At 44.9% G+C, this 22853-nt stretch overlaps 1 protein-coding gene and 1 long non-coding RNA gene across 6 annotated transcripts in view; one reads left to right on the top strand and one right to left on the bottom strand.

Annotated features, from left to right (window-relative positions):
- LOC130297073 (trafficking kinesin-binding protein 1-like) overlaps nucleotides 1-1318 on the bottom strand; it is a 107401-nt gene extending 106083 nt beyond the window's left edge. For 3 of the 4 annotated variants that reach the window (XR_008849382.1, XM_056549305.1, XM_056549309.1), the window contains exon 1: nucleotides 812-1318. Coding sequence is in view for 3 of the 4 variants with exons in the window: in XM_056549305.1 (XP_056405280.1) it covers nucleotides 812-831 (20 nt within the window). In the remaining variant the exon portion in view is untranslated. The remainder of the gene's footprint in view (nucleotides 1-811) is intronic. The other variant, XM_056549308.1, reaches the window with a different exon arrangement.
- Nucleotides 1-22853, top strand: part of LOC130297076 (uncharacterized) — an 85303-nt gene that overhangs the window by 43319 nt on the left and 19131 nt on the right. Inside the window, exons 4-5 of one of the 2 annotated variants that reach the window (XR_008849384.1) lie at nucleotides 3549-3664; nucleotides 21387-21774. This is a non-coding gene — a long non-coding RNA (uncharacterized LOC130297076). Of the gene's footprint in view, nucleotides 1-3548; nucleotides 3665-21386; nucleotides 21775-22853 lie in introns of those variants that run through there. The other variant, XR_008849385.1, reaches the window with a different exon arrangement.

The following is a 22853-nucleotide window of genomic DNA, read 5'->3' as shown; positions in this document are numbered from 1 at the left end:
TGTGGAGCATACCGCAGCTGATAAGTACTGAAAGGATTAAAGGGGTACTCCGGGGGAAAACTTTTTTTTTTTTTTTTTTTTTAAATCAAGTTAAAACAGATTTGTAAATTACTTCTATTCAAAAAAAAAATCTTAATCCTTCCAGTACGTATTAGCTGCTGAATACTACAGAAGAAATTATTTTCTTTTTGAAGCACAGTGCTCTCTGCTGACACCTCTGTCCATTTTAGGAACTGTCCGGAGTAGGAACAAATCACCATAGCAAACCTATCCTGCTCTGGACAGTTCTTGACACGGACAGAGGTGTCAGCAGAGAGCACTGTGGTCAGACAGAAAGGAAATTCAAAAAAGGAAAAAACTTCCTGTGGAGCATACAGCAGCTGATAAGTACTGGAAGGATTAAGATTCTTAAATGGAAGTAATTTACAAATCTGTTTAAATTTCTGGCACCAGTTGATTAAAAGAAAAATGTTTTCCAGTGGAGCACTCCTTTAAGCAGTGGTCTCAAACCGTGACTCTCCAGATGTTGCAAAACCTCAACTCCCAGCATGCCCGGACAGCCGTTGGCTGTCCGGGCATGCTGGGAGTTGAAGTTTTGCAACATCTGCAGGGCCACAGTTTGAGACCACTGCTCTAAAGTGTATGGGCCAATCTACAAGATCATTGGACCCACCAGTAAACCAATGCGCTTTGCGCATAAATAGTAGTATAACTCTCAAGAGTAATCAGTTACTGTTGACTCTACAGCTGTCGTAATACTACAACTCTCAGTATCCACCATCAATAGGAGTTCTAAAGAATTCTTACTAACCTCATAGGCTTGTAGTGCATCTTTGCAGGAGGAGGAGATGTCTTCTGCCGCAGGGACCCCAAAGAGGTGGCTTTATTTGGCCTTTACATTTTGGCTATGGAGCAGCAACAACCTGCACCTAAAAAACCTGCAGGCTATGCCAGGGCGACTGAGGAGCGAAGAGCCGGCTGCTATCTAAGAACCTGATGGAGGAGGAGGAGGAGGAGGAGGAGGAGGAGGGGAGACTGAGCACACAATGGGGAGTCAACTCCCAAGGCTCGTCCTACGTAGAACCAAGAGAATGTCGCTCTGCCCATAAAAAGTCAAGTCTGCTCTCATCTATGACAATTATCGGATACAAATAATCATTGGCATCATGGCCAATAGCTCCCCGCACCTTGTATTAGTAGAGGGGGGTCCTAAATAGTTGGGGACAGTTTTTGTGCCTTTTTTAAAATATAGATATTCTCCCATCCTACTAATGCCCTTGTGCCAGGGATCCCAATCCTTTCCTTTTTTTTCTAACACACAGGTACTAGGACTATTATAACTACTATAACTACTACTACTACTACTACTACTACTATTATAACTACTATAACTACTACTATAACTACTATAACTACTACTATTATAACTAATATAACTACTACTATTATAACTACTACTACTATTATAACTACTGCACAACCACTACTACTACTATTATAACTACTATAACTACTACTATTATAACTACTACTACTACTATTATAACTACTGCACAACCACTACTACTACTATTATAACTACTATAACTACTACTATTATAACTACTACTACTACTATTATAACTACTACTACTACTATCATAACTACTATTACTATAACTACTACTATTACTACTATAACTAATATAACTACTACGATTATAACTACTACTATTATAACTACTATAACTACTACTATTATAACTACTATAACTACTACTATTATAACTACTATTATTATAACTACTGCACAACCACTACTACTACTATTATAACTACTATAACTACTACTATTATAACTACTACTACTACTATTATAACTACTACTACTACTATCATAACTACTATTACTATAACTACTACTATTACTACTATAACTAATATAACTACTACGATTATAACTACTACTATTATAACTACTATAACTACTACTATTATAACTACTATAACTACTACTATTATAACTAATATAACTACTACTATTATAACTACTATTACTACTACTATTATAACTACTATTATTATAACTACTGCACAACCACTACTACTACTATTATAACTACTATAACTACTACTATTATAACTACTACTACTATTATAACTACTACTACTACTACTACTATTATAACTACTACAACTACTACTACTACTATTATAACTACTACTACTACAACTACAACTACTACTACTACTATTATAACTACTATAACTACTACTACTATTATAACTACTACTACAATATAACCATTATTACTACTACTACAATTACTACTACTATTATAACTACTACTACTACTACTACTACAACTACTACTATTACTACTACAACTACTACTATTATAACTACTATAACTACTACTACCATTATAACTACTACTACAATATAACCATTATTACTACTATAACTACTACTACTACTACTACTACTACAACTACTACTACTATTATAACTACTACTACAATATAACCATTATTACTACTACTACTACTATAACTACTACTATTATAACTACTACTACTATTATAACTACTATAACTACTACTACTACTATTATAACTACTATAACTACTACTACTACAATATAACCATTATCACTACTATTACTATAACTACTATAACTACTACAACATAACCATTATTACTACTACTACTATAACTACTACTACATAACCACTACTACTACTATAACTACTACTACATAACCACTACTACTACTATAACTACTACTACTACAATATAACCATTATTACTACTACTATTATAACTACTATAACTACTACTACTACTATTATAACTACTATAACTACTACTATTATAACTACTACTACTACAACTACTACTACTACTATTATAACTACTACTACAATATAACCATTATTACTACTACTACAATTACTACTACTATTATAACTACTACTACTACTACTACTACTACTACTACTATTATAACTACTATAACTACTACTACCATTATAACTACTACTACAATATAACCATTATTACTACAATAACTACTACTACTACAACTACTACTACTATTATAACTACTACTACAATATAACCATTATAACTACTACTACTACTACTACTACTACTACTACTACTACTACTACTACTACAACTACTACTACCATTATAACTACTACTACAATATAACCATTATTACTACTATAACTACTACTACTACTATTATAACTACTACTACAATATAACCATTATTACTACTACTACTACTACTATAACTACTACTATTATAACTACTACTACTATTATAACTACTATAACTACTACTATTATAACTACTACTATTATAACTACAACTACTATTATAACTACTATGACTACTATAATTACCACTACTACTTTTGTTTTGAGTGTAGGGTCTCTAAGAGAACCTAAAACATCTACATCTTTCCAGTGATTTTCCTCTTTAATACCTTTAATTATTTAATGTCCCAAAATGAATATCTGGGAATGACACAAAGACGACTTCTTGTATCCAACACAGACACTTTGCCAGTGTATAAGATGGTTGATATACAGCGATGAAGATCTCCATCATCTCCTTGTAATATACCAACCTGACAAATGCAGAGGAATAGAAGTTCCCTTCACATGTGATAGGTAGGTAGAGGAACACATTCCTGACACACTGCCTGGGATTCTCTATTCTTTGCTCCTATTACACGGTTATTGAGAAAGAATACAATGGAGAAAAGTGTGTGTAACCCAGGGGTACAATGCAAACTCTAAAGAAGTGTTTCCCGACCAGGGTGCCTCCAGCTGTTGCAAAACTACAATTCCTACCATGCCCGGACAGCCAAAGGCTGTCCGGGCATGCTAGGAATTGTAGTTTTGCAACAGCTGGAGGCACACACTGCTTATTGAGATACACCATCCACGGCTATATTAAGTGAGTTTTACCAACAGCATCTGAGAAGACCTTAAAAGGGGTACTCTAGTTGAATTATTATTATAATTTTTTTTTTTTTTTATCAACTGGTGCCAGAAAGTTAAACAGATTTGTATATTACTTCTATTTAAAAATGTTAATCCTTCCAGTACTTACTGGATGCTGCATGCTCCACAGGAAGTTCTTTTCTTTTTTAATTTCTCTTTTGTCTGACCACAGTGCTCTCTGCTGCCACCACTGTCCATGTCAGGAACTGTCCAGAGCAGGAGAGGTTTCCTATGGGGATTTGTTCCTGCTCTGGACAGTTCCTGACATGGACAGAAGTGTCAGCAGAGAGCACTGTGGTCAGACAGAAAAGAACAATCCAACTTCCTCTGTAGCATACAGCAGCTGATAAGTACTGGATGGGTTAAGATTTTTTTTTTTTTTATAGAAGGTATTTACAAATCTGTTTAATTTTCTGGCACAGGTTGATTTAAAAAAAAAAAAAAAAAATTACGTTTTCCACCGGAGTACCCCTTTAAAACTATGAAGGGTGAGATACATGGCAACTTCAGTCGCACAACTTGACCACAGTGGCGCATTGCAACATCGCATTTAATGCAATGGTCGCGATAGGACTGTGACACGACACTCACACAAAACCTATCTTTGATGGATTCTTGGTTGTTGGTCACTGTCGGGTTGGCAAACCTGGATTTTACTTATTTAAAAATCATGGACAGGCAATGTGGGTTTTTTTACCTAAAAATTTGAACATTTTAGTAAATTTAAAAAAATTATAAGGTCTATAGCTCAGTATATTATACTCGGGTATTAAACTCAGTTTGCAAAAAAATATAATGTAGATAATTACATGATATGTATATTTGTAATATACACTGGTTAAAAAATATGTATATTTTTGGGTGAAAAATGCTGTCCCTGCAGCTACTCCCTGTATGACTCTGTAAGATGACCAAATACAGGAAGCAAGGGCAGGACAAGTAGGGATCTGTGCAGGCTCCTGGCTTGTCAATCATCCTGCTGTGTGAGCCGGGAGCGTTTCACAGAGCCTCAGTGTACAGAGCCCTGCTTGTCCTCAGTGTACAGAGCCCTGCTTGTCCTCAGTGTACAGAGCCCTGCTTGTCCTCAGTGTACAGAGACCTGCTGGTCCTCAGTGTACAGAGCCCTGCTTGTCCTCAGTGTACAGAGCCCTGCTTGTCCTCAGTGTACAGAGCCCTGCTTGTCCTCAGTGTACAGAGCCCTGCTTGTCCTCAGTGTACAGAGCCCTGCTTGTCCTCAGTGTACAGAGCCCTGCTTGTCCTCAGTGTACAGAGCCCTGCTTGTCCTCAGTGTACAGAGCACCGCTTGTCCTCAGTGTACAGAGCACCGCTTGTCATCAGTGTACAGAGACCTGCTTGTCATCAGTGTACAGAGACCTGCTGGTCCTCAGTGTACAGAGCCCTGCTGGTCCTCAGTGTACAGAGCCCTGCTTGTCCTCAGTGTACAGAGCCCTGCTTGTCCTCAGTGTACAGAGCTCTGCTTGTCCTCAGTGCACAGAGCCCTGCTTGTCCTCAGTGTACAGAGCCCTGCTTGTCCTCAGTGTACAGAGCCCTGCTTGTCCTCAGTGCACAGAGCCCCGCTTGTCCTCAGTGCACAGAGCCCCGCTTGTCCTCAGTGCACAGAGCCCCGCTTGTCCTCAGTGTACAGAGCCCTGCTTGTCCTCAGTGTACAGAGCCCTGCTTGTCCTCAGTGTACAGAGCCCTGCTTGTCCTCAGTGTACAAATGACACTTCACTAAGTGAATACTAAGATATATTCATTATAAGTATATCAATATTTTTCATTTTTTATTTTCACTTTTACCATTTCCCGCATGTATCTTTTGTCAGAAAATGTGTGTTTACTTGTATAATGTAATGGGGAGAAGTAGCTATAGCCGAAGGGCCCTGTTAGCAAAGGCATACGGGTAGAAAGCCTCCGGCAGCCTGCTCCAAATCAGATATGTGCTAAAGTATGCAGTTGCAAGCCCTAAAAATCTCACGTTTCATAATTCCAGTTCTCAAATCCCTCACCAAATGGAACATGTGTGTGTGTGTATATGTATTATATTACAGAATGTCTCGTGGTGAGACAGTCCCGTTTCACGGGTTACCCGCTTTGTCATGCTCTTGGGGCGTGATCAAGAGGGTAACCCGCGAAACGGGACAGTCGCACCACGAGCTCCGCCGTGCACCTGTCTTTTCTTCCCTTCCTGACCCCTTGTTCCTGGACATATGAAGGAATAAAATCTTCTTACCAAGCAGACTCCGGGTGAGGGCGTTACTTTTTGTTCTTTGCCTTATTGTTCATATATACTACTGTTCCATGTAAGTGCACCCCCGATATTGCTGCACCACCCGTCTATCCTCACAGCGCATCTCCACTGGATTTTTCAAGCCCATCATTAATAGTGCAGTGCTGTGCCGGCGCTGTTTTCTTTATCACTGGATATTGCATAATATGGTGACACTTTTCTAAGTGAATACTAAGATATATTCATTATAAGTGCAACGCCCCAGTACAGGATATAGTCCCGTACAGTACTTAGGCCCCGTCAGGTTGAGTCCCTCTGTGTTCTAGGGGCTCTCCTGCAGAGTCTCCCCCATAGTGTTATATGTGTTATGTATAAAGGACCTTTAAGGACCTTTGAGTTAGTCACATGATACTGTTATCACATGTTCAAGTCACATGTTTTGTTACCCAGAGAGCACCAGCTAACCAGGTGACCTGCAGCTTCACCTATGGGCTCCTTGCTCAGCTCCCTTTATAAAAGGGGGAGGTACTACAATTACTCTCTTAGATCCTGAGGTAAAGTCCATTCCAGATGTCTCAGAGACAGTTTCCAGCACATCTGGAGGCCTCAAGCCTAAATTACAGCCACATGTCAGTAAGTCATCTCTGTCTGCTGTCACTACCCTCAGTCAAGTCAAGTCTATTATAGTCAGCGTGGCTGTCCTAAAGTCTGTCAAAGTCACTACAAGTCCCAGCAAGCTGTGAGGTCCCCTGTGTTACTGGTCACCTCTCTGGGATGAACTGTAAAGACTGTTAACCATCTGTCTACCTCAGTAAAGCTACTGTTAACCCTGACCTGGCCTTGGACTCTTATTTGCCCTGCCTAACTAGGACTAGCGGTGCTACCTTCAGGTGGTTACATAGGCAAACCACACCCTGGCATGACGAACATTTAGGGATTAACACCATCTGCCCCTGGGCTACCACATCCGCCCCATACACTTCACATCACATCACATAGCACCCCCGTGACACACAACATAAGTATATCCCAATATTTTTTTATTTTCACTTTTACGATCTCCCGCATGTATCTTTTTGCAGAAATTCTCCATCCTGCTCGCAGGCATCAATGGTTGTATTTAACCTTGATAGAACATAACCACTGACAATGTGCTGGCGCAGCTATGACGGCTACAGAAAATGTCATTCTTCATCTGATGTTTGCCCAGTAAACACATGGATGGATACTGCGCCTCGGTGTCTTTAGTGTTGACCTGAAGCCAGGGAGTGGAAGTTCCACCCTCCCTTTTCTCCATCTCACCGAAGGGTCTTTGGTGGCCCCCAGCTGTCTCCGTGCCGGCTCGCACGTATGTTATGTGCGCCAGCCCGGCCGAAAGAGGAAAAAAAAACTTGAATTAATGTATACTATATTGTTGAATTCTGGGTGAAGTGGTGCCACGGTTATAAATAACCCAACGCTGTCGTTCTCATTGTAATGACTCTATAGGGAAAGACCTTCGGGAACAACTACAAACAACTGAGTAGAACTGAGAGGGTGAACTGTACATTCCCCCCTGCCAGGACTCAATCCATTCTAGATGGTTCCTGTTTATTGCCCATTATGTATACAGTGATCCCCCCCCCCCCCGACCTACGATGGCCCCGACATACGATCATTTCAACATACGATGGCCTCTCAGAGGCAGCATCAACATACGATGCTTTTGTATGTCGGGGCCATCGCATAAACGGCTATCCGGCAGCGCAGACTGCTTCAGCTGCCACCGGGTAGCCGTTTACGGTGCCCCGTGTGCTCCGCTGACGATCACTTACCTGTCCTCGGGGCTCCGGCGCATCCTCTTCGGGTTCCCCTGCATCGTCGGCGCTCTCCATCGTCGTCATCACGTCGCTGCGCACGCCGTCCCGTCATCCAATAGGAGCTGCGTGCGTAGCGACGTGATGGCGGCGACGGAGAGCGAGGATGCCGGGGAAGCAGAGGCCTTGCCGGAGCGTCGGGGACGCGGCGACAGCGATGGAAGGCGACATCCAGGGCAGCGGTAACGAGCGGTGACGGTCCGGAGCGGCGGGGACAGGGGAGTACAACTTCCTATACCAGTGGTCTTCAACCTGCGGACCTCCAGATGTTGCAAAACTACAACTCCCAGCATGCCCGGACAGCCGTTGGCTGTCCGGGCATGCTGGGTGTTGTAGTTTTGCAACATCTGGAGGTCCGCAGGTTGTAGACCACTGTCCTATACTTTACATTGCACGGATTCCTCAACATACGATGGTTTCAAGAAACGATGGTCCATTTGGAACGGATTACCATCGTATGTTGAGGGACCACTGTATTGGAGAGATCTGAAAGAGTAGTCATATGGATTGCTGTTGGCCTGTTCCACTATTAAGAGCTTTTCCTTCTGTAGGAGAGGCCCAGGGGTGAAGGGCTATGGAATTACTGGTAGACTGAAGTTTGAGGATAGCTGCCTACTGGAAGCAGTAATGGGCTGGAGGCCAGGAGACATGATAAAGGCTTTTGGAACTCTACAAGAAAGTCACCTGTTGAGTGTAGCAGGGGTACTCTACACTCAACTGGTGCCAGAAAGTTAAACAGATTTGTAAATTACTTCTATTAACAAATCTTTACCCTTCCACTACTTATTAGCAGCTGTATGCTACAGAGGAAATTCTTTTCTTTTTTAATTTCTTTTCTGTCTTTTCCGCAGTGCTCTCTGCTGACACCTGATGCCCGTATCAGGAACTGTCCAGAGCAGGAGAAAATCCCCATAGCAAACCTTTGCTGCTCTGGACAGTTCTTGACACGGACAGAGGTGTCAGCAGAGAGCACTGTGGACAAGACAAAAAAATAAATTCAAAAAGAAAAGAATTTCCTCTGTAGCACACAGCTGCTAATAAGTACTGAAGGCATTTAGATTTTCAAATAGAAGTCATTTACAAATCTGTTTAACTTTTTGGCACCAGTTCATTAAAAAAAAAAGTTTTCCACCAGAGTACTCCTTTAAAGGAGTTAAAGGGGTTATCCATCATAAGGTGATTTTAGTACTTACCTGCCGGACTGTAATGGACATGCTTGGGAAGGATCTGCGTTTGTCTTGAGGCTAAATGGCTATATGGTGAGATTACCATAACACTGTGGCTATCTTTTTGTGAACTGGCTATTTCCTGTTGGAGTTTGTTCTCTCAAACTACAAATCCCATAGTTACTTGTTTTAAGTGTGAAGTCACTTTCCTCCCTCCCGCACATCACCCACCTATTGAAACACAAAGGAGCTGCATTCCATTCAGAAGACCAGTGTTTTCTAACCAGGGTGCCTACAGCTGCTGCAAAAATACAGTTAGTTGCACATTGATCTTCCTCCCACCCAGCGGTCGCTCCACACATTGAAGCAGGTCAGGCTCCCTCTGATCACCTGACTAGTCAGGAAATGTCTCGGCCGCACTGCAACCTGGAGAATCCCAGAGAGGTGGCCAGGAACACAGAAGGACCCTGCAACTTGCTGGGACCAATTAGACTTGTAATTGACTTTAGATAATTATCTTGAGGCACGACTTTAGACAGGACTTGACTATGGGTAGTGACAGCAGACATAGACTTTTGACTTACTGGAATGACTGTAGCTTTGCGGCCTTCTAGGTGCTGGTCACTAGCACTGAGGTCTCTGGAGTTTGCTGGTCTCAGTAAAGAGCACAAGTGCTAAGAGAGTGAATTGAGATGGCTGCCCCCTTATATAGAGGGAGGCTGAGCCAAAGCCCATTGGTCAAGCTGCAAGTCATAGGTTAAGCTGGTGCTCTCTGGGTAACATCATGTGACATCTCACAGGTCCTTCAGACATTTCACAGGTCCTTTAGACTAGCTATACATTAGGACACTGACTATAATCCTAGGACAATAAATGACACTTATAGTAACAACAGGGGAGACCCCAGGACACCGAGGGACTCAACCTGACAGGGCTTAAGTGTAGTGCAGGACCATGTCCTGTACTGGGACATCACATATTCAAGCTCAGACTTCACCTTACTGCCAAATCCTGTCCTACTTTCTCATACAGGACATTATGAAGCATTCGTCATGGGCTGAACAAGAACCCATTTTATTGCTAGTGATGTACTTTTTGGAGATAATGTGTGACCCCCTCCCCCCTCCTCTCCTTATTACTATACCTTTAGTGTCTCTGTAGAGGCATTTTTTATACGGAATTCGCTCATCAGAGCATAAAGGGACCAGGAAAAAGGGGGAGCTCCCCGCAGACTGGGGAACAATGGAGGGATTAGGGAAGAAGAATGAGAACCTTTGTGCCGCCGCTCAGAGAGGTTTACAACCCCCTGGTTCTGGCTCAAAAAGGACTTTACCCTCTCAAAATCCAAGTGGCGGCATTATGTGTGTACACAAGAGGATGATAACTGGATTTACATGGTATTGGGGTCATTTTTCTTACCTAATTTATACTGCGTTGCAAGCGGTTGTTCCCGATCCGGTAGAATATCGTTACGAATACATTCTCCTACACAGAAGTAATGGGCATTATATGGGACTATCTAGAACAGTCCACATCGATCACATAACCCAGGTTATACTGTAGACCAGTGGTCTCCCACCTGTGGACCTCCAGCTGTTGCAAAACTACAACTCCCATCATGCCCGGACAGCCGCTGGCTGTCCGGGCATGCTGGGAGTTGTAGTTTTGCAACAGCTGGAGGCACCCCTGGTTGGAAAACACTGACCTATACTATATACTACTATATAGTCCAACATGCTGGGAGTTGTAGTTTTGCAACAGCTGGAGGCACCCCTGGTTGGGAAACACTGACCTATACTATATACTACTATATAGTCCAACATGCTGGGAGTTGTAGTTTTGCAACAGCTGGAGGTACTCCTGGTTGGAAAACACTGACCTATATTATATACTACTATATAGTCCAACATGCTGGGAGTTGTAGTTTTGCAACAGCTGGAGGTACTCCTGGTTGGAAAACACTGACCTATACTATATACTACTATATAGTCCAACATGCTGGGAGTTGTTGTTTTGAAACAGCTGGAGACACCCCTGGTTGGAAAACACTGACCTATATTATATACTACTATATAGTCCAACATGCTGGGAGTTGTAGTTTTGCAACAGCTGGAGGCACCCCTGGTTGGAAAACACTGACCTATACTATACACTACTATATAGTCCAACATGCTGGGAGTTGTAGTTTTGCAACAGCTGGAGGTACTCCTGGTTGGTAAACACTGACCTATATTATATACTACTATATAGTCCAACATGCTGGGAGTTGTAGTTTTGCAACAGCTGGAGGTACTCCTGGTTGGAAAACACTGACCTATACTATATACTACTATATAGTCCAACATGCTGGGAGTTGTTGTTTTGAAACAGCTGGAGACACCCCTGGTTGGAAAACACTGACCTATATTATATACTACTATATAGTCCAACATGCTGGGATTTGTAGTTTTTGTTTGGGGCAGCTGCTGAGCCACAGGCTGTATCAGGGCATGCTGGGAGTTGTAGTTTTGCAACATCTGGAGGTCCGAAGGTTGAAGACCACTGCTGTAGACGATCATAGAAAATCTCGTAGGTGTTTTTATTTTGCGCATTGTCTTGCACCGAAATTATAATCTAGTTTTACCCTACAGTGATCCCTCAACTTACAATGGCCACAACATACGATGGTCTTTTCTGGACCATTGTAACTTGAAACCAGACTCAACATACAATGTTACATACAGTCCAGATCTGCAAAACGTGTCAATGGCTGAAAGAACCGACCAATCAGAATGGACATTCACTGGTAAAACCCCTGTATTACAGAAGTGTATGCACTGACTGGTGTCTGTTAGCGCCCCCTACAGTACAGGGAGGTATTACATGTTCTGTACTCTTTACCTGTACCAGGGTTAGCTGCTCCTTTGGACACCAGGTGAGGGCGGCTCCATGCTACTTTTTTTTAGGACGCTGGGTTCTGTACAGGACCCTGAAGAAGCTCCTGTCCTCTACATAGACAGTGATTACAGCTTCCAGCAGATCTTTCTTACTTTTAAATGTAAGGACTTTCTTTATCTGTGTGGTGTCTAGGTAGTGCAGGTAATAGTGTATGGTTTGTTGGCATTTAACCCTTAACTTTCGTGACGTCAGGATGCAGTTTCCTTAGGCTAATGGTCCTACCACCAACCGTCCCAGAAACGGTAGGGAGAAATAATTGAATGTCCACTGCAGATATTTGATGAAAACCGGAAACTTTGCTGCATATTTTATGAAACTGCAGGTAACAGAACAGTCTTTGTATAGAGGACCGTAGTTCAGGTTCCTCACAGGTTTGCTGGGACTTCTTAGATATCAATGAGCTTTGGTTTGCTAGCCACTGTGCTACTGGTTTGATGATAATTGAGTTGCAGTAGTCACACAAGATTTTAGTAGCTTTAAGCTGGATGATCCACGGTTTAGTGTCTGCGGAAGATAAGGCTTCAGGCCTACCGTATATACTCGAGTATAAGCCGACCCGAGTATAAGCCGAGACCCCTAATTTCAACCCAAAATCCCAGGAAAAGTTATTGACTCGAGTATAAGCCTAGGGTGGGAAATACATCATCCCCCCCCTGTCATCATCCAGACCCGTCATTAACATCCTCATCATCATCACCGCCTGTCATCATCCAGACCCTCATCATCATCACCTGTCATCATCCCCTTGTCATCATCCCACACATCCCCCCTTCATCATCCCCTTGTCATCATCCCCACGTCATCATCCCCACGTCATCATCCCCACGTCATCATCCCCACCCCCCTTCATCATCCCCTTGTAATCATCCCACACACCCCCCCTTCATCATCCCCTTGTAATCATCCCACACACCCCCCTTCATCATCCCCTTGTCATCATCCCCACCCCCCTTGTCATCATCCCCACCCCCCTTCATCATCCCCACCCCCCCTTCATCATCCTCATCATCCCACACACCCCCTTCATCATCCTCTTGTCATCATCCGCCCGCAGTGGTCTTCAACCTGCGGACCTCCAGAGGTTTCAAAACTACAACTCCCAGCAAGCCCGGGCAGCCATCGGCTCTCCGGGCTTGCTGGGAGTTGTAGTTTTGAAACCTCCGGAGGTCCGCAGGTTGAAGACCACTGCGGCCTTCGACATCATCCAGCCCCCTCTCACCCCCTTTAGTTCTGTACAGTACTCACCTCCGCTCGGCGCTGGTCCGGTGCTGCAGGGCTGTCCGGTGAGTAGGTCGTCCGGTGGGATAGTGGTTTCGGGCTGCTATCTTCACCGGGGGCGCCTCTTCTCCGCGCTTCCGGCCCGGAATAGAGGCGTTGCCTTGACAATGACGCAGAAGTACGTTGGCAATGAACGTACCTCTGCGTCGTTGTCAAGGCAACGTGACTATTCTGGGGCCGGGCCCGAAGCGCGGAGAAGAGGCCTCCCCGGTGAAGATAGCAGCCCGGAACCAGTATCCCACCGGACGACCTACTCACCGGACAGCCCTGCAGCACCGGACCAGCGCCGAGCGGAGGAGAGTACTGTACAGAACTAAAGGGGGTGAGAGGGGTCTGGATGATGTCGAAGGCCGCAGTGGTCTTCAACCTGCGGACCTCCGGAGGTTTCAAAACTACAACTCCCAGCAAGCCCGGACAGCCGATGGCTGCTCGGGCTTGCTGGGAGTTGTAGTTTTGAAACCTCTGGAGGTCTGCAGGTTGAAGACCACTGCGGGTGGAGAGTTTACTCGAGTATAAGCCGAGGGGGGTGTTTTCAGCACGAAAAATCGTGCTGAAAAACTCGGCTTATAGCTTGAATTGATGATTGTGCTGAGATTTGCTTTCGTTAAGTGCCAGGAACAAGAGAGAGAATTAAGTGGCAGCAGCCTCTTATATATTAAAAGGGTGGGACAAAGCTCATTGGCCAGCAGAACCTGTCAGTTATGAACCCAGTGAACTCTGGGTATGTCACATGACCCAAAGGTCCTTAAACCATAGCATAACATAAATTAAAGGCACGTGACCTCTAAGGTTCTCTATCTGAATAAAATATATAAATATATACATTACACCTCAACATATTAAGAGGCGACTAGGGTTAACCCCTACAGGATAGCCCATTATCATGGAGGGACTCTGACTGAGGGGACTCTAGACAAAGGGACAGGACCATGTCCTGTATCGGGACACCACATCTGTATTAGTTATCTACTTATTTTTGTTTAATCATCACTTTTTTCCTATTTTTGGATGACATTTTGGTGGCTTCAGAACCAATTACCAGGTTTCCATAGAGTTCTGGCCTCAACATACAAGGGTTTCAACATACAATGGTCCTGGAACCAATTAATATTGTAACTTGTAAAGAAAAGACCTCATTGAGAAGGTTGAAACGTTGCTTCACTATTGGGTGAATAAAGTTCTTTTTGTACATTTGGATCGCTGGAGTGCCGCCCTGTTTTTTCTTGGATATATACCTGATTGGGACTATTTGGCGAGTCTAACACAGGACTGAGCACCTGCCTGGATCCAGGGATCTGAATCCCACACAGTGCCACTCAACACTTGGAATTCTTTATATATATACAGTGGTCCCTCAACATATGATATTAATTGGTTCCAGGAGAACCATCATATGTTGAAACCATCATATGTCGAGTACATATGTCTATGTAAAAATGGTAATTGGTTATGGGGCCTCGGAACCATTGTATGTTGAATACATATCTCTATGGGAAACTCCTAATTGGTTCTGGGATGACCATTGTATGTGGAGTGTTTAACAAACCAGGGTGCCTCCAGCTGTTGCACAACTACAACTCCCAGCATGCATGTACAGCCATTGACTGTCTGGGCATGCTGAGAGTTATAGTTTTGCAACAGCTGGAGGCACACTGATAGGGAAACATTGATGTATGGGGTGTATAGTGTGTTTATGTATTGTATGTGATGTGTGACATCACATACAGTACTGTACAGTTCTTTAAATACCTTCAGGGGGGACAGAATGTCCTCCATTACGATCCTGCCGACTACAGCTCTATAGGAAAGGAAGGGGAGGGCAGCCAGCAGCTCATTGGATGCCTGCAGCAAGATGCTGCAGGCTATTGGCTATGGCTGCACTGGGGGGCGGGGCTTACATGAGCTCACAGTGGAAGCCTGCGTGAGTTAGCAGGACAGCATGTGAGTAACAGGAGGCAGAACGGGGCACACGGGGCACATTATACAACTATCTGTCAGTTGCTGAAGTTGTCAGTGCTGTCAGATAGCTGTTTGTATGATGGCCCCAACACACAGCAGCATCATATGTCGAGGCTGCCTTCAACATACGATGGGCTCTGAGAGGCCATCATATGTTGAAATGATCATATGTCGGGGGCCATCATAAGTCAGGGGATCACTGTATATGTATATATATATATATATATATATATATATATATATATACATATACAGTGATCCCCTGACTTATGATGGCCCCCGACATATGATATGGTTTTCCACCAGAGTACCCATATAAGCGTTTTTTTCATATTGGTAATACATAAAGAAGTGTAGGGCTTGCAGGTAGATTTAGGGGTTGTGTGTGCAACTGAAAAGCTCACTTTTATTAGATTTTTGTGTTTTATCATATGTAAATTGCTTTGTATATATTATTGTATGTACCGGTATATATTGCATATTTTCTGTTCAAGGGTTTGGGGTTTAGAGTTACCGGTAGGTTAAAAAAAGGGCAGTGTATACAGAAAGTCCAAGGTTTTGGTATATGTGTTTTGCTAATATTTTATACAGTATATGTTATGTGTGAGTGGAATAATGAATGTAAGGTTGGGCTGGTGTTTTAAAGCAGACACACTGCTACGAGCAGACACACTGTGATGTGCGAGTTGCCGCGCATGCGTGGCGTACTCACATACATCGTGGCCATGAGCCAGACCGAAAGCTGCCGCGATGTGAGAGTATCCTGCGCATGCTCGCTGCGACTCGCACATTGCGGTGTGTCTGCTCGTAGTGGTGTATTGCCGCTCCGAGCAGGCACATGTAAAGCCACCATGCAGGGGTCCTTCAGCGGCAGATCTGCAGCGTAAAATACGCTGTGGGTCCGCTCGTGTGAAGGTACCCTAAGGGTGTGTTCACACATAATGTATCCTGCGCAGATTTGATGCACAGCTTCTAATCTGCAGTTACAAATCCTGCGCATCAAATCTGCGCAGGATACTGTACGTGTGACTAGACCCTAAAGGGGTATTCCAGGCAGTAACTTTTATAAACAGCACCTGCCTGAGCAAAATTCTTCTTAAAGTTATTTCCCAGAATGCCCTTTTATTCTAGGGCAGTGGTGGGCAACCTTTTTTTTCAACTGAGCCAAATCTCGCTAAAACCACGATTGAAATTTATTTTGAGAGCCACATTTTTAAAACCGAAAATACATAGGATGGTACCCTGAGGGGCACATGACAGGGGGCATTATATGTGGGGGCACAGGACAGGGGGGCATTATATGTGGGGGCACATTATAAGTGAGGGGCACATGTCAGGGGGGCATTATATATAAGGGGCACATGACGGGGGCATTATATGGGCACATGAAAGGGGGGGGTCCTGTCATTTGCCCCCACATATAATGCCCCCCTGCCATGTGCCCCTCATATATAATGCCCCCGACATGTGCCCCTTATATATAATACCCCATGTCCTGTGCCCCTCACTTATAATGCCCCCCTGACATGTGCCCCTCACATGTGCCCCTCACATATAATGCCCCCTGTCATGTGCCCCTCAGGGGGCATTATATGCGAGGGGCACAGGACATGGGGCATTTTATCTGAGGGGCACAGGGCAGAGGGCATTATATATAAGGGGCACAAGACAGGGGGGCATTATATGGGCACATGACAGGGGGGCCTTTCATTTGCCCCCACATATAATGCCCCCCTGCCATGTGCCCCTCATATATAATGCCCCCCCTGACATGTGCCCCCCACTTAACATTTGCTTCTCCCCTTCTCACACCCGTCACCTTTCTCACACGCTGCGGCTGCTCCATTCTTGAAGTGTCAGTAACAGCCGCGGGGACGTGATTTCCGGGCGCCGGCGCCATAATGTGATGTCATCGCGCCGGCCTGCCGTCGATGGCGTCCCTGCGGCTGTCACTGACACTTCAAGAACGGAGCAGCCGCAGCCCGTGAGAAAGGTGACGGAGTGGTGGAGCGGGACAGCTGACAGATCCCGCTCCACCATGCTAGCCGGAGATTATAGCTCCTTCACTATGCGGCCGCTGCTGCTCTGCATACAAGGGCCTGATACTAGTATCAGGCCCTTGTATGTTAGTGCAGTGCAGGGTGCATGGGCGGCCGCCGCGGCCCCGACCGCACTGCGCCGCAGCCGCGCTGAATATATAAAAACAGGTCAGTCTGATGGTGCCTGAATTGCTCAGGCACCATTAGACTGACCCGTTTTTATATATTGCCAGCCCCAGGGAGAGCGGCCCACCGGGAATTTTCCCGATATCCCGCCAAGCCAGTCCGGCCCTGGAAGAGCCGCATTAAAGTGTGTAAAGAGCCGCATGTGGCTCGCGAGCCGTGGCTTGTCGACCACTGTTCTAGGGGAAGCAGGATATTTGGAGCTCTATGTCAAAAAACCGGGCTTCAACCCTCATAAAATCAGTGGAGCTCCCATTGGGGGTCAGGGGCCCATTCTGTGTTTTGCTATAGGGCCTGATTATTTCTATGTGGAATAGCGTTCTGCAGGAGTACAGTGATGCCCTGAGAAATGGATGGCGAACACCAGGTAAAATAAAGAAGATTTAAAGGGGTATTACAGCTTTATACATCTTATACCCTATCCAAATAATAGGGGATAAGATGTATGATTGCAGGGGTCCCGCCACTGGGACCCCCGCCATCTCTGTGCAGCCCCTGGCATTCTGTACCGGGCGCCTCCGAGACGGGGATGTGAAGTCATGGCCACGCCCCAGTGACGTCATGCCACGCCACCTCCATTAATGTCTATGGGAGGGGGCGTGACGGCACTAGGGGGCGTGGTTATGACATCACGTCCCCCTCTCGGCACAGAATGGATAGGATAGGGGATAAGATGTTTAAAGCTGGAATACCCCTTAAGGGTGCGTTCACCCGCTAGTAACTAGCAGCGGATTTTCCACTGTGAGTTACGCTACCATTCATTTGAATGGGTCCGCGGACAGTCCGCAATAGTGTCAGATTTGCGGACTGTGTCAGATTTGCGGAAAATCCGCTGCTAGTTACTAGCGTGTGAACGCACCCTTAAGCTTCATTCGAAAAACGTGTTTTGAGAGATTCCTTCAGGTCCGCCTGAGTAGAGAAAAGGAATCTCTCAAAACAGGTTGTCCAAATAAAGCTTAAAACTTATTTATTTTACCTGGTGCCGCCATCCGGTTCTCAGAGTGCTAAACCAGCAATTACCGTGCAAGAACCCTGTTTTATTACCGTACTCCTGCAGAACGCTATTTACCGACAGACAGCCGTCCCTTCAAGTGGTCTGGGAAGTCGCCCTTAGCCCCAATGCCTATTGTTTTTTATTTGATGAAATCTCACTAATATGACAGGTAGCGCCCTCTTTGTCTATTTTTACATCTACCGTATTTTTCGCCCTATAGGACGCACCGTCGTATAAGACGCACCCAATTTATAGGTGCAAAATCTAAAAAAAAATATTTTGAACCCAATAGCGGTCTTCAATCTGCGGACCTCCAGATGTTGCAAAACTACAACTCTCAGCATGCTGGGAGTTGTAGTTTTGCAACATCTGGAGGTCCGCAGATTGAAGACCACTGCATAGGAGGTAATACTCACGTGTCCCCGCCGCTCCGGACCCGTCACCGCTGCCCTGGATGTCGCTCCATCGCTGTCGCCGTGTCACCGTCGCTCCGGAACGTCTCTGCTGCCGGCCGGGTATCCTCGCTCTCCGTCGCCGCCATCACGTTGTTACGCACGCCGACGCACGTACGCGACGACGAGGAAGGAGAGCGCCGGCCGTACAGGGGATCCCTGAACGGAGAAGACACCGAGGAGGCAGGTAAGGTCCCTCCCGGTGTCCTGTAAGCACTAACCCGGCTATTCAGTCAGGCTGGTCGGGACCGCCGCGGTGAAATCGCTGAACAGCCGGGTTAGTGTCACTTTCCCTTCAGACGCGGCGGTCAGCTTTGATCGCCGCGTCTGAATGGTTAATACAGGGCATCGCCGCGATCGGTGATGTTCTATATTAGCCGCGGGTCCCGGCCGTTGATGGCCGCAGGGACCGCCGCGATAGGGGTGTATTCGCCGTATAAGACGCACCGACTTTTTCCCCCCAGTTTTGGGGAAGAAAAAGTGCATCTTATACGGCGAAAAATACGGTATAACAGGTGAAATGAAGCGCAGCAGACAGTTTATTTGTCCTTTTCAGGGCATGAACCTTATCCAGCATTGTAGAGAAGCTATATTATGATGTAATGCAGTTCATATCTCGTCCACCTCTGGCCCTACATAGATCTTCTGCAATCCAATCAGTCAACACTGGTGATAAAAATAATAATACAGTGACACAGTCCTTGAGACGTGACTCCCATTAGGCTTACTGCCAAAGTCATATACATCAGATTATCAGGTCATCCAGGAAGACATCAACCTCCTTCAAGAATCACCTTCATCCATAAAACCAGAATAACCTATAAACCTTGATTTAGCCTACACAGAGGGGGTCTTTTAAAGGGGTACTGTAAAAAAAAAAAAAATATGTAAATCAACTGGTGCCAGAAAGTTAAACAGATTTGTAAATTACTTCTATTAAAAAAAAAATCTTAACCCTTCCAGTACTTATCAGCTGCTGTATGTTCCACAGGAAGTTCTCGATTTTTGAATTTCCTTTCTGTCTGGCCGCAGTGCTCTCTGCTGACACCTCTGTCCATTTTAGGATCTGTCCAGAGTAGAAGCAAATCCCCCATAGCAAACCTATCCTGCTCCGGACATTTCCTAAAATGGACAGAGGTGTCAGCAGAGAGCGCTGTGGTCAGACAGAAAGGAAATAAAAAATAAAAAAAAAGAACTTCCTGTGGAGTATATAGAAGCTGATAAGTACTGGAAGGATTAAGATTTTTTTTAAATAGAAGTAATTTACAAATCTGTTTAACTTTCTGGCACCAGTTGATTTGAAAAAAAAAATAAATGTTTACCAGGGGAGTACCCCTTTAAGCTGGCCATTGTATGGGGAAGAAGGATCAGCAAGCTTGGACTTCAGCTGTCCACCCCTTTTGTTCTTAGGGTTATAAGTTGCCGCCAGAGGTCTTCGGCAGCTGCTTTCTCTTCTTACCCTATTGAGAATTGGTGAATCGTAAGAGATCGGGGAGAGAATTGCGGTTGGGTATTGTGGAATGGGCCATCAGCTATTGTGGTGACCCAGTACAGAGTCACGTACTCATCTGTACTTCTGCCCATCCTGTCTGGCAGATCCTGAGCAATGTCTGTCATGGGTCCCTTCTCCTTAGAACTTACTTTATTGCACTTTCTAATGTCATATAATATAAGAGTTAATATAATGAATTTTATATGCACTGTTACCTTAAAGGAAAACAGTCAGTGAAGTCCCCCCACACTACCAAGAGGCACTGGCTGATAGTGCGGGGGACGCTGATCAATATGCTGCCTACCATGCCCAGATCCGCGCCGCCGTTCGCCCATTATCTTCAATCTTCTGGATATGCAAATGAGCTGCTAACTGGCATGGGCGGAGTTACAAGGCTCCTTCTGGCACTCTGACGTCAGCGCCTCTCGTCTGCCGCACCACCCAGCTTATGTATATTCAGTCAGAGGGAGGAGACGGATATTCATAAACTGGGCGGCGTTGCGGAAGAGTGCCAGAAGGAGCCTTGTAACCCCGCCCGTGCCAGTTAGCAGCTCATTTGCATATCCAGAAGAATGAAGATAATGGGCGAACGGCGGGGTGATCCGGGCATGATAGGCAGCATATTGATCAGCATCCCCCACACTACCGGCAGTACCTCTGGTTAGTGCGGGGGGAGTTTACTGACAGTTTTCCTTTAAATCTATGTTGCTAAGGAACCTTTGTTGTTAAGAAGAGTATGCAAGGTGAACAGGTGACTTATCTACCCAATGGGATCTCTCTAAACTGTCCCCCTTATATAGTGAGGTCAGGGTTCGGCTGACTCTCTTAGTGCTATTGAGCTGAGGTACAGTGAAGACAAGTCTGAGGAGTCTGTGGAGTGATCCTGAAGGAGGCCAGAGGCCTAGTCCAGCAACCACTTCAAGTTAACTCCTGCACCGTGGGTGAAAGTCAAAGCCAATGGTAGGACCTAAACATAGTGGGGATTCTGCTGAAGTCCAGTCTAAGTAGTCAGTCAAGTCAGTCTGTTAACAAGCGTGTCTGCATCAGTCAATACAAGTCCCAGCAAGCCGATAAGCTTCCCTACGTTCACCCTGCATCTCCTTAGTGCCTATCTGAGCTGTATGGACTTTAACACCTTGTCTACATCAGTAAAGACTACCAGTTAACCGTAACCTCGCATCAGAGGGATTATTTGCCCCGTGCCTGGTACAGGTGAAGCTGGCCATCAGGTGGTGTATAGGTCAACCATGTCCTGGCGTCACGATAAGGTTGATCACACATTAACCAGTCTGACACCACACTATCATATGTCTATGGCCAGCCGTAGAGACCAAATTAGCCTCTTATGAGGGTCACAATTTAGAATCAGACAACTAAAGGACTAAATTAAAGCTCAGCTTAGCCTCCTCCAAGGATCGCCCCATCAAACAGTATTTGAGATCCATATTTTACCTACAGCCCCTTACGGAGGGCAGCATAACATAGGGATGGTACGGGCACCATAACTTCACTTACAAGTTACCTTTAAAGCAATACCAATTACAATAGCATCCAGACTGTAGCACAAATGGTCACAGCATACAGTATATTACAATGCAAGTTCCTTCTGGTTATGCCGGGTTCAAAGCTGCTGCCTCTTGCTAGTTGTAGATAAATGTGACTTTATTTAACTTTTATGTATGTGTGCATGTTAACCAGACTGAGCAAATATCATTAAAGATCAGTGATCCCTCAACATACAATAGTTTCAACATACAATGGTCTTTTCTGGACCATTGTAAGTTGAAACCAGACTCAACATACAATGTTACAGACAGTCCAGATCTGTGAAACGTGACAATGGCCGGAAAAACTGACCAATCAGAATGGGCATTTTACTGGTAAAACCCCTGTATTACTGAAGCGTATGCACTGACTGGTGTCTGGTAGCGCCCCCTACAGTACAGAGAGGTATTACATGCTCTGTACTCTTTACCTGTACCAAGGTTACCTGCTCTTTTGGACACCAGGATAGGGCGGACTCCATGTTACTTTTTTAGGACACTGTGTACTGTACAGGACCCTGAAGAATCTCTTGTTCTCTACATAGACCAGTGTTTCCCAAGCAGGGTGCCCCCAGCTGTTGCAAAACTACAACTCCCAGCATGCCCGGACAGCCAAAGGCTGTCCGGGCATGCTGGGAGTTGTAGTTTTGCAACAGCTGGAGGCACCCTGGTTGGGAAACACTGACATAGACAGTGATTACAGCTCCCAGCAGATCTTTATTA

The sequence above is a fragment of the Hyla sarda genome, chromosome 12 (assembly GCF_029499605.1).
Source record: "Hyla sarda isolate aHylSar1 chromosome 12, aHylSar1.hap1, whole genome shotgun sequence".
Taxonomy (NCBI): Eukaryota; Metazoa; Chordata; class Amphibia; order Anura; family Hylidae; genus Hyla; species Hyla sarda.
The sequence above is the reverse complement of the archived record's forward strand: the minus strand, read 5'-3'. Positions and strand labels throughout refer to the sequence as shown.